Here is a 12,296-nt window from a genome sequence, read left to right on the forward strand (position 1 = left end):
GTAACAGGCGCCGCGTGGGGCGCGGGGACCCCGGGTGGCCCCGCTGCTGTTTTGTGCGTCACCGCCGAAAACTGCCCCTCGGGACTCCTGTGAGTTCTTGGGCCTGGCAGGAGACGCCAGCCGGACCCCACAGAGTCCGAGCTCTTTCAGCCCGGCAAAGTGGCCTTGGACCAGGCACAACTTCTCCCCCGGCATCCCACCTGGAAGCTGGGGGTCGCTCCTAAAAGAGGGGAATGCCCTAGAGTTGTCAGCACGGGGGCCCAACCCAGCGGTCACTGGTGGTGCTAGTGTCGTCGCTGGTGTGACAAAGTGACCTCAAGCGTGCCTTAGGGATGACAAACCTCCCAGGGTCACTCACGACTCCCTACTTTTTGCCTGGGGTGGCGGGTGGGGGGAGCATAACGTGCGGCCCCTAAAGATGAGACCCTTCCGTTGGGGAAGCAACTAAAGGTCGTTGGAAATCAGCTTGCGGGCAGAAAGACCAGGCAGGTCTCTCCCGGGGCTTGCCTTTGAAACCTCTGGTCTGCTCCGTAGAGGGGGAGGCGCCCAGGTGAGCCCAGAGCCCGGGACACCGACCCGTGGGTAAACAAGCCGCAAGGTGAGTCAAGCCATCGGCCGAGGAGCCCTGGATTGCTGCGGGTCCCGGGCTGGGCTGCGAGCCGCACGCAGGGCAGGCGGTTCACTCTCCAGCCTCTCCACGGGGAGAAAGACGAGGCCTTCAGCAACCGTCAAGGAAGCCCAGTCTCCTCTGTGCCACTGTGGGGGCACTGAGTGGCACGGGCTGGCGGCAGGAGGGGTGGCCACGGGTCTGCCTGTTTGGATGGAGCTTTGCAATGTGCTGCCTGCAGGGCCTTTCCCGAGACTGCGGCGCTCAATTCCCCCTGCCCGAGGTTGTTGTTGACAGTTCGTCCTGAGTGAACTTGGGCACGCGGCCTTCCGCCACTGGGGACACTGCCGAGCCAATGATATTTCAGGGCCGGTTTGTGTTCCCGTGGTTGATGGCGTCGTCAGGTGCCAGAGTGCACTGTGTGCAACAGGACAAACCCACCTGGCCCTGTGGCGTGCGCGTCGTGTAAAGCAGGCATCCTCAAACTGCGGCCCGCCCAGGGCATTTATCCAGCCCGCCCGGTGTTTGTGCCCGTTTTGGTTTTTTACTTCTAAATAAGATATGTGCAGTGTGCATAGGAATTGGTTCACAGTTTTGGATTTTTGACTATCGTCCGGCCCTCCAATGGGTCTGAGGGACAGTGAACTGACCCCCCTGTTTCAAAAGTTTAAGGACCCCTGATGTAAAGTTTGAGGGCAAGGCTGCAGCCACTGTGTCGGTCCATCTTGTTTAGCTAGAGCAGTGGTTCTCCACCTTCCTAATGCTCCGAGGACCTTTGGATACAGTTCCTGATGTTGTGGTGACACCCTGCCCCCCAACCATAAAATTACTTTTGTTGCCACTTCACAGCTGTCATTTTGCTACTGTTCTGAATTGGGCGACCCCTATGAAAGGGTCCTCCGACCCCCACCACCCTCACAGGGGTCATGACCCACAGGTTGAGCACCGCTGAGCTAGTCTCCTTGTTCACTGACCTCCCCCCCACTTCACCAAGCATGGTGTCGTGTGCTGTGGGCACATGCCATCCCCTCAGTCCTGTAGGAGTCACGCTGAGGCTTCTGGGAAGGCTCTCCAGAGCGCTGAGGAACCTTCGTTCCCTCTCGAAGAGAGATCTCATTTGGCAGCAGCACTGCTGCTGTTTGAACCGGAATCTGCTGACTGTGACTGAAGCCGCAGGGGGCGAAGACCAGTAGCTGGGACCGCTCCAGCCTCTCAGGGGGTGTCAGACGATTGGAGAGGAGACACACACAGATGGCTTGGGCCTTCATGTCGCCCTGGCTGTGAGAAACAAGCCTGGGAAGAGAGGGTGTGCCGACGAATTCTCTATTCTCATATTTGAGAAACCAGGAAGGCCAGGGTTCTGGGTGAAGGGCCTTCACACTTGTGAATTAGAGATGAGTCCCAATCACATTCTCGCCATTCAGATGAATCCCTGGAATGTCCTCCCGTTGCTAGTGCCCAAATTCCCTGTGGCTGATTGCTATTTGACTGGCAGCTCTCTCTAGCTATAGGAGGAGTCACAGTGCAATTGCCCTCTCTGCCCAGGACACGGTCACTCCCCCTTACCTGCCCCCAGCACTGATGTTAGGTTACGCCTTCAATGAGCTCAGGGACCCCTGAGGTTAAAATATTGCCACTTTTTTACATATGTAATTGTTACCTGTAATTAAGGGGGCTTTCCTGCCCCAAGACTAGATGAGCCGGGAAAGAATACACACACATGCTCACTCTCCCTGGCCTGGTGACTGATGCCAGGTAGGAGGTGAGCACCCAAAAACTTTTATCTGCCTTTAATGCCTTCCCTTCAATTACACAACTGCCCCTTAGGACCCGTCCACATGAGGACTGGAACCCACTCCTGGCCCCAGGGGGGTGGGCCTCCCTCCCAGCTGATTTCTCCTGATCCGCTCCTTTCAGGTTGTTGACCACTACGAGAATCCCAGAAACGTGGGGTCCTTGGACAAGACATCTAAAAATGTTGGAACTGGCTTGGTGGGCGCTCCGGCCTGTGGGGATGTCATGAAGCTGCAGGTACACCTGGCGTTCTGGGTCCTTCGCGTTATGAACAGCCACCGCTCTGACCCTGGTACTGGACCAGGCAGGCCTCGATGCTGTGAGACAGGAAGAGAGGGAGGAAGTTTGGTGTGAGCCAGGGGAGCACCCTGATAACGGCCTGCCTGGCGAAGCAGGGCCATTTAGGAAGTGTTCACAAACACACAAGGTCTCCACCTGTATTCCAGTGGGATGGGAGGAGGCCAAATGAAGTAGGCAAAAGCCCAGCCCCCTTGTCCTGCTCAGCTAGACTGTCTGAGGCAGCAAGCTAGCCTCACCCATCTGTTCCCCAACCTCAGCTAAATAGAGTAGTGTAATCAAAGAAAAACCGCACGGGTCTAGCGAGCATAGCCCAACGCTACACAGACAGGAAACCCTGTGCCGCCTGCCTGGAAGCAGCTTACCCAGCAGCATCCCCCATCTCCTTTATCTCAGAGTGCACAGCTGGCCAGAGGCGTCCGTGCTTATCTTGAGAAACAGAACCGGTCAGGAAAAACCTAGTCAGTGCAGTGTGTGCCCCAGAAAAACGCATGAACCAGAGTTCTCTGTACCATTGGGCACCCAGGTTTCAAGAGGTCCAAGTTCAAATATCTAGAACTGAAGTGTGGAAAGCATGTTCAAAGCTCTCCTGGGGGCCACAGGACACGCCCACAATGTCTCCCACCTTCTCCTGAGCCCCATCTTCCTGGGTTTAGGAGAGTCACAGCCCCGCCCTGTCTCCCAGATCCAGGTGGACGAGAAGGGAAAGATCGTGGACGCCAGGTTTAAGACGTTCGGCTGCGGGTCGGCCATCGCCTCCAGCTCGCTCGCCACCGAGTGGGTGAAGGGGAAAACGGTGAGATGGCTGCAGACCTGACAGCATGAAGCCATATCTCCCGGCACCTGGCTGCCGTCATGGGTCCAAGGAAGCGGCCAGGACTCTGAAAATGTTCCTCTAATTCCACCCCATCCCACCCCCATTTTCCTAACCCAGATCCACCACCCTCTTCCCCGCAGTTTCTCTAACCCACATCCGAATCCCCTCCCATTTCTGTAACCCAGCTCCACACATACCACCACCTCCTCCCCCCTTCCTCTCACCCTGACCTTGGTGATTCTCAAGTGTCCCTTCAGCCAGAAAGGGACCCTCAGCTCAGGTGGCCACTTCAGCGGGGAGGGGGGCGGCGCGGCCCTCTCCATTGCCTTTGGAGGAACATCCTTGTCTCCTTGAACTCCTTCTGGGCGCTGTGTGTGGCAAGTCACCCCTCTGTCCCCCATCTCTGCTGCCTCTGGGCCCCTGTTCAATCTCCTCTCTGTCTCCGAGATTGGAGCCCTGCCCATGCTGATCATGCCTCATTAGCATAAAACAGGCAGCCCACGTGCTGAGGGCTTCCAACCCCAGGCCAGGGGTTAGGGTTGGCACCGTATGTTGCGGGGAGGGGGACGCACAATTCCACCCCAGACAGCCCTGCTTGCTCTCGTTGTTTCAAGAGGGAAACGAGGCCCGCCGCTTCTCTGGGCGCACAGGAGTAAGAAGTCCGGCCCTTCCCGCTGGTGACAGAGGCCCTGGTGGTTCCCCACAGCCGAGGGCGGGGGTGGCCCTGCTGATAGTCACCGCCATGTTTCAGGAAGGACTCCAGGGCCTTAGACAAACTCTTCCAAGGAGAAGCCTTTTTTCTACAGTGGGCGAGAAGATTAGGGCCACAGCCAGGCGGCTGGGCACCAGCTACTCTGAGCATGGCGCTGGGAAGGCCCCGGCCACCCTCTCTGCTGCCGTCTCTGCCAAAGCCCCTGACTCCCTCTCCCCACCGGAGAAGACCACCCCCACCAGGCCTGGCAAAAAGCCAAACTTCCGCAACCCGACCATTGCCTTAAAGATCCATGGGGTGGGGGTGGGGGTGGCCCACACAGAAGAACCCAGAGAAGGTCCCCCCACAGCCAGCCTGACCCCGCTCACCCTCCTCCTCTGCCCGCAGGTTGAAGAAGCCTTGACCATCAAAAACACCGACATCGCCAAGGAGCTGTGTCTGCCGCCCGTGAAACTGCACTGCTCCAGTAAGGCTCTGCCCTCCGGGGTGTCGCAACCCCCTCCCCCACCCCCGCGGCCTTGGGGGCAGGGATCCGGGCCAAAGAGGACCAGGGAGCCTTTTGGGTCATGAGTTCTGTCTCTGTGGCCCCAAGGGGGTAGGGGGTGCTGAGCCCAGGCTTGTCTCCAGAGGCTGTCCCTCAGACTCCGCCTTCCGAGTCCCCACACGAGTCTCTGTCCTGCCCTCCCGCCCTCAGTGCTGGCCGAGGACGCCATCAAGGCCGCCCTGGCGGACTACAAGCTGAAACAAGAGCCCAGGCAAAGCCAGGCCGAGAAGTGAGCCCAGCCCCAGCAGCTGCCCGCCGCCCGCCCGCTGCCCTTGTCCATCCCGCTGCGTTCAAAGAGCCTGCTCACGGGGCGCAAGGCCGAGTGAAATACAGCTGGAATATTCCCGAATCCCTGGTTTCTCTCCGCCCCTTTCATGGCCTTCACTGAGCTCAACGTGTGATTGGCACGGAACGTGCACCGCAGTGTGCGTGCGTGCACCGCAGTGTGCGTGCGTGCACCGCAGTGTGCGTGCGTACAAGGTCCACTCAGACCAGTCTGTTTCGGAGGGTGACCGGGAGGATGTCGTGAGTGTGATGACTGGATGGAGCTGACGATTGTGCAGAAGACAGAGCTGCTGCTTCCTGCTGCATCAATAAAGGCCGGCACAATGGCACTTTCCCTGCTCAGCTTCTTCATTACGACCCTTCACTCGCCCCACGGGGCCGCCCCCCACCCCCTCCGCATTGCCAAGTGCCGGGCCACGGCGGCATCCCCAGACCAATGGGCCAAGCTAGGAGGGAGGTGGTCACAGCCTGGTATGGGCAGCGCTTTATGAATGAGGCTGGCACACAAAAAAAAAAAATAGGTGATATGAGAAGGAACCCCAGTGGTGTAGGGGGTTACACATCAGACTGTGAACCGAAAGGTTGGCAGTTCAAAACCACCAGCCGTTCTATGAGAAAAGGACACGGTTTTCTACCCCCGAAAAGAGTTGCAGTCGCAGAAACCCCCAGAACCAGTTCTACCCTGTTGCTAGGGGTCCAAATCCACTCAGTCATTACTGGGCAGTACCCGAAAGCTATGGACCAAATAGGTAAGGCATGGAGGGCAAACCCAGGTCCCAAGAGTGTCACCTACAGCACTCCCTTTTGAGCCCTTTCCCCAGTGGCTGTGCAGTGACAGATGAGTCAGGTGTTCCCAGCTTTGAACTGCACAAACAATGGGCCGCTCCAAGCTGTCTAGCAGTTTTTCAGATGGACAGCGGCTGGCTCGGAGATGAGGCACAGACCACCCCTCCCACTCCCCATTGCGTGTGTGCAGCTGTTTGTTCTTAGTCATGATGTGGGCGGATATTTTCAGAGCAAATTGGTTTTCCGGTCGACAGCGTCACACTGTGTCAGTGATGGCTGTCCCCACAAGTGCCACAGCACCCTTCCCACTTTGTCCCTGCGCTTCCCAGTTCCCATCCTCTCCCTCCCCACCTGAGCTGAAGTCCTGGACCACGGTTGCCCTCTGGCTTGCAGAGGCTTGGTGGCCAGCCTCCCTGCTCTGGCACTGTCCACGCTCCAGGCCTGTCGGCTGTTGGGCTGAAGTATGGCCGAGCCATGGCTGTGACTTTAGGCTGTGACTTTGCAGGGCTTCTGCAGACCACACTCGGGTTCCACCAGCATTCGCCTCGTTCTTTGGTTTTGTTTTTCTAATTTAACAATTTGTTGACATAATTCACATCCACAAGTCAATAAACATTAAAAAAGACGTGCAATCACCACCACAATTTTTAAAATTCTCTTTCTTGTCATTGTTAATAGCTCCCCAGTTTCTGTGGGATGCAAAGGCTTTTCCCCTGGTTGTCCCCCAAATCTATGCCAAACCTAGGACGCTGCTTGCCTCACATGGTAAAGGACTACACTTGGAGGTCAGTGTAAGCCGCTTAGAGGTTAATCTCCCTGAGGGTTACCAGCCGTGGAGAGCCATCAGACTGGATAGTCGTCCCAGCCTCAGTGGGGCCCACTCCCTTCTGATAAGGATAGTGGATTGCCTTCCTGAAGGAGAGCCCAGAGACATGGTCGAGCCCACTCAAGGATGACCAAGGTTAGGCTGCCATCTTGTCACGTGTACCCAAATCCCTCCCCTTCCTATTGGGGTGTACACCCCTAGCTCATCCCCTTCCTGTGACGCGTATGCTTATACAGCCCCTTCCTGTGATGTGGTTATCTGTAATCAGGGGGGCTTGCACACCCCTGAGTAGGCCTTGGTCAGAAATAAAGAGGCTCTCTCCCTCCTCCTCCTGCTGTCTGTGCAGATCTGGCTGCTGAGTTCATGGCTGTCCTGGAGGTGAGCATGCTACCATAGAATGTGTCTGACTCCTTTCTCTCCTCTCCTACCTCTCCTATTCTCCATGACCTTACTACCATCTTTATATAGTATCACCGTACAGCTGCGCCTATGGACCCGTGAGATTGTCAGAGGCTGGTTACTCTGACGATTCACCCCAACCTCCCCTGCCATCCCACCAAGAAACAACTCAGTTATTGTCTCTAGATTTACCTATCCTGGGTTTCATATGAAGAAAAACATACCCCACTCCCAAGAAGCGTGGGGTATCCCCAAACAAGAACAATATAGAAAAACCTCAATCAAAAAAAAAAAGGCAGAAAATAATTGTGGTAGTTACATAATTTGGTGTCAGCCTGAGAATAGTAAGAGTGAAGGGGTGGAGTTTAGCCTATCAGGTTGCAGCTTGATGACCTCATTTGGAGGTGCAATAGAGGGAAATAGATAAATAGCTCACTGGAGGCCAAACACTTTCTCTGCTTTGTATTCCTGATGACAAACCACATGGAGCTACACTGATGGAGCCAGAGCCCTGGAGCTGGAGGAGCCACATGGAGACCCACGATAGCATGGAGATGCTTCCACCGCCACTGGATCCACAAGACTTTCTGCCCACTGGCCTTTGATCTGCATTCGGTGTCATTGCATGTTTTGCGTGAGTCTGAAGAATTTATGGATTGGTATCAGACATAAAGGCTAACATCAGATTTATGGACTTGATCTGGATTGGGCTGAGATGGTTTCTTAATGTACAATTGCACTTTGATATAAAATCTGTCTTATGTACCTATGAGTGTCTCTGGATTTATTTATCTAGTCTACCCGGAAAAACACAATAATTAAAAACTAGAACCAACTTAAAAAGGGAGAACAGATGATAAAGTGTTACATTTTAAGCTAACTCCATATTAATCCACTTTCCAGTACACGCTGTCCGATATCAAGGCTGTTCATATGCCTGGTCGAGGGTCATAGAGGATTCTATGCAGCTTAATCCATGTGAGGACCCTGCAAATGGGTTTTGGGCTTTCACTGCCACACAGCCTTCTGCAAACGAGGTGCAGAGCATTTAACTTATAGTACCATTCCCTCCTCCAGTCTCGGATTTTACAACCCTTGGACCACCCAGGTTGGTGTGCTGCTTCTGTGCAGACTTAGCTGTCCCCACACTTCGATGAAGACAAGCCTTGAAGGCTTCTGATAGCTGGGACCATCTATAGCACCCATATCTTCTGTGATCTTTGCATGAGCAACCTAGTTGTCTTATGATTCTGAATTCCACGTTTTTCTCCCACTCTGTCCCCATCCAACCACCATCAAATTGCTCTCACCTCACAGCTGCCTGCTCACACAGAGTAGAATTCCATTATGTTCCTGCAGCTGGAACATCTGTACAGAAGCAGCCTGCCTCTTCTTTCTCCCATGGAGCGGCTGGTGGAGTCAAACTGCCGGCCTTTGGGGAAGAGCCCGCTGCTTAACCCACAGAGCCTTCAGGGCCCCTCCCTCTCAATCTGGGACTTCTCCATGGTGAGCACCTTTGAGGGCAGTCAGCAGTGGGAGCTGGGCACCATCTAGTGCTTCCGTTCTCTGGGCCATCATCTCTCCTACCCACATCTGCCCCCACTATTGGGGAACAAAGGATTCCATCCTGACAACCCCACAGCTGTGCACCCTCCAACATCCCTTCACAGAATGTCCATCTTACTGAGCGAATGAAACACCCATAAACTGTCACAAATCTTGCTCAACTCGTTTCAAAGTAAGGTGCTTTCTCCCCTGATGGTGGTTTTTAAACTCGAATACCATTCCCTCCTCCAGTCTCGGATTTTACAATTTATAAACCTTGGGTCACACTGGTCGGCTGCCTCCCCGCTGAAGTATAATCCTGTTGTAAGAAGAAAAGAAAAGAAAACAGGAAGAAAGGCAGTTCCCTGCCTTCAAAGGCAGTTCCCTGCCCAGCCTGTGGAGAAGACCACAAAGCAGAGCCTTGAAGAGACTAGAGTTGGAGGCGCTGGGTGGAGCACTCTAACCCTCCCTAGGGCCGTTTCTGCTCTCTAATTCCCGTCCCCTTTGCCTGAGCGACTCTTTCCCGTCTTCAGTGCCAGGGCCAACACTGCCATTCCCCACCACTCTCCTTTGTGATTTCTCAAACAAGACGTTTTTGTTTCATGTCTGCCGAGAGCCGAAATAGACGCCTGCACATCAGAAGCTCTGTCCAGAATAGCCGGAACCTCAGAGCACAGTCATGCGGTTAGAAGAATTGGAAATGATTGAAACACGGCTCTGTCTTCAGTTTTACATGAAAGGCACCACGATGCCCAGGGGCCTCCGTTCAAACCCGCCTGGCATTCTGCAGGAAGACGGTGAGGCCATTCGCTCCCGGGAAGGTCGGCAGCCTCCAAATCCTGTGGAGGCTTGGAATCAGCCCTGGTAGCATGGGGCTCCTTGGCGAGAAAGAAGAATTCCCGAAAAGCTTTACAGCCTCAAGAACCCAAGGGGACCACTCTAGTCTGTCCTAGAGGGGGGCAATGAGTCCGAGTCGACGGGGCAGCGCTGTTTTCTGGGGCGTGCTTTTGGTCTATGAGTCAGAAGAGACTTGGTGGCAGTGGCTGGGTTGGCAGCCCCGACAAACGCCCCTTCCACCACACGAGGGCACCACACGGCCTCTGGGTGGCTTTGCCTCTTCTCTGGGCTCAGGCGGGTCTTGGGCGTCAGGCCGACAAGAGGTCAGTGAGTGAGAAGTGGGTCTCTGCACACCATCAGTCAGCTGTCCCTTCGGAAACCTGCACGTCCACACGACGATGGTCTAGGGGGCACTTGGCATGTGCTAGACCCCAGGTGACAGCCCGTTAGCTCTCCTTACAGCCCCTCAAGGTGGACCCTGTTTTGCACCAAGAAGGTGGTGCCAGAGACCCGCTGATTTCCTCCCGCCTCTGCGGCCAGCCCCGGTGACCTCCAGGGCCCTGTATTTGTCATGCTTCGTTTTCCTCTAGAAAGAGGCAGGCCTTGACGCCATGGGTCAGCAGCTGCCCTAGACCCGAAGAGCCCTCACACACCAAAAGCCATGGTACCTGTTTCTTCCATTCCGTTCGCGTTTGTGACACAGTACAGCTGCCCCCTGGGTGTTTCCAGGTTCTCGGGCCTTCCTTCCGCAGTGCCCTAGGGTGCACTCCAAGCCCCAACCTTTAGGTGCGTTGCCCAGCCCGACCAGGGGCCTTGAGCTGGCACAGGCTCAGCCTAACTCACTCAGGGGGCCTCGAATCGGCGGTCCTCATCCTGGCAGGCATTCCTCGGCGCCCCTGGGGTGCTGACACCCATGAATCCGATTGGGGACGCACTGTGTACACAGGAAGTGCCCTGTGTGTGAGGACATCTGGCTATTAGATGAAGTGGCGGGATCCTGTCCCCTCACTCAGATCTACCTCCCAGAGTCAAAAGGCCCCCTGTGGGTTTCCGAGACTGTAAATCCTTACAAGAGTGGAAAGCCGCCTCTTTCTCCCGAGGAGCAGCTGGTGGTTTCAAACTGCTGACCTTCTGATGAGCAGCCCAACCCATCAGGGCTCTCTCAGTCCTGTCCTAGAAGATATTAGGCACTCCCTCCCTTACTGCCCCAAGGCCTAGCCTTAGTCTAAGTCCAGTCCCCATCCTCTCCCCCCCCCCCCACCCCTACCCCCCAGCATCTCTTAGATCGTCCTCGGCAGCTTCCCTGCTCTGGCCCATGTGGCCGCCACAGGGGTCCTCCTGGTCCCGCCCACTTCCCGGCCCCCCCACTGCCCGCAGAGTTCAGGACAAGTCCCACCAACAGCAAGTCCGCTGCTTTGCCTCCAGGCCCTTGCTCCTGCTGCTCCTTTGGCCCACTGGGAAGGGTCTCACCTCCATTCTGACCTGAAGCCTCACTTGGCTGGGGGTCTGGGACAAGCATCACCTCCTCTGGGAAGCCTTCTCAGATTGGCCCAGGCTGAGTTGGGGCCCTCCTCTCCCAAGGTTCTCTGTACCTTCTGCATCACGTGAGGGCACTTCAACGGCAATCTGATCCTTCCTGGTTTTCTGCACTGCTCCTTGATTATGATTATAATGTAGACCAATGTCTTTCATGTTGAAGGGGTCCCAGAGACACCGTTTTTTAAAAAAGCGTTCTTTTTGAGAATGATGATGGCAACAAATGCACAAATGTGCTTGACACATGGATGGAAGGATGGATTGTGATAAGAGTTGGATGAGCCTCCAATACAATGATTATTATTTTTTTAATTGAATAGGGCTGCAAAGGAACGGAGCGAAATGCGCTTCCCTGCCACTCCCTAGAGGCTTTGTGCCCCGCTCAGGTGTGGCCTTTCAGCAGTTGGAGAGGCACCTGCCAGCCAGCAGATGGGCTTAAGTCAGCCCGCCCCACCTTTTCTTTCCTTTTCATGAAAATGGTAGCACACCTGGCACAGTCTGCCTCTTCCTGTTTTCCTCAGACTCCATTTCCGCGGGCTACACCCTGTCCATTCGCGGGGGGCCTGGCTTGTCCTTCTCAAACGCAGCACAGCACCCCATGTACGCTGGTCATTCATCGGTTGAACTAGTGGGTGGTTAGGGAGGTGGTATTCAGGACAGAGGCTTAATTATGGGACCCAAGATCTGATACAGTTTTAGGCACTTCGTGAAAGCTCCCTGAACAACTAGTGAGAGGACAGATGGAGAACAAGCAGGTGGATGGGATGGGTGAATGGATGGGTGGATGAGTGAATGGAGGGATGGGTGGACAGATGGATGGATGGGTCAATGAGGGCATGGATGGATGGATGGACAGACTGTTGACTGGGTGGATAGATGGATAAATGGGTGGATGGATGGGTAAATGGATAGATAGGTAGATGGATGTCAGGTGAGTGAATGGGTGGGTGGGTGAGTGGATAGATGGATGGATGGACAGATAGATAGGTAGACAATTGAGTGAATGGAAATATGTGTAAACAGATGGTAGAAGGATGCAATGACAGATGAACAGGTAGATGGATAGGTGAATGGGTGGAGGGATGGATGGATGATTATGGGTGAGTGAATAGATGGGTGGATAGACAGGTGGACAGATAGATGATAAATGACAGATAGGCAAGTAAATCAGCAGATGGATGGACAGATAGACAGATAGATGGTGGAAAGATGGGTGGGTGGATGGATAGATGGACACACAAGTGAAAGGGTAACTGGATGGATGGATGGATGGATGGATGGATGGATGGATGGATGGATGGATGGATGGAT

General features: G+C 54.9%; 1 protein-coding gene across 1 annotated transcript; it reads left to right on the plus strand.

Moving 5' to 3' along the window:
* Positions 1–2,513: 2,513 nt before the first annotated feature.
* ISCU (iron-sulfur cluster assembly enzyme) lies at positions 2,514–5,183 on the plus strand. Its single transcript, XM_013006382.2, has 4 exons — positions 2,514–2,638; positions 3,384–3,494; positions 4,615–4,693; positions 4,922–5,183. Exons 1-4 carry the CDS (start codon positions 2,627–2,629, stop codon positions 5,002–5,004), a joined length of 285 nt encoding a protein of 94 aa, XP_012861836.2. The 5' UTR covers positions 2,514–2,626; the 3' UTR covers positions 5,005–5,183.
* Positions 5,184–12,296: the final 7,113 nt, after the last annotated feature.

This window comes from Echinops telfairi, unplaced genomic scaffold (assembly GCF_000313985.2).
Source record: "Echinops telfairi isolate 266 unplaced genomic scaffold, ASM31398v2 ScPeMD7_7412;HRSCAF=8450, whole genome shotgun sequence".
In the NCBI taxonomy this organism is placed as follows: domain Eukaryota; kingdom Metazoa; phylum Chordata; class Mammalia; order Afrosoricida; family Tenrecidae; genus Echinops; species Echinops telfairi.

Bases quoted from the DNA above. Each gene is read 5' to 3' on its own strand.
- ISCU (XM_013006382.2), top strand. The intron at 3,495-4,614 runs GTGAGATGGCTG...CTCTGCCCGCAG, and splicing joins AGTGGGTGAAGGGGAAAACG to GTTGAAGAAGCCTTGACCAT. The intron at 4,694-4,921 runs GTAAGGCTCTGC...TCCCGCCCTCAG, and splicing joins CGTGAAACTGCACTGCTCCA to TGCTGGCCGAGGACGCCATC.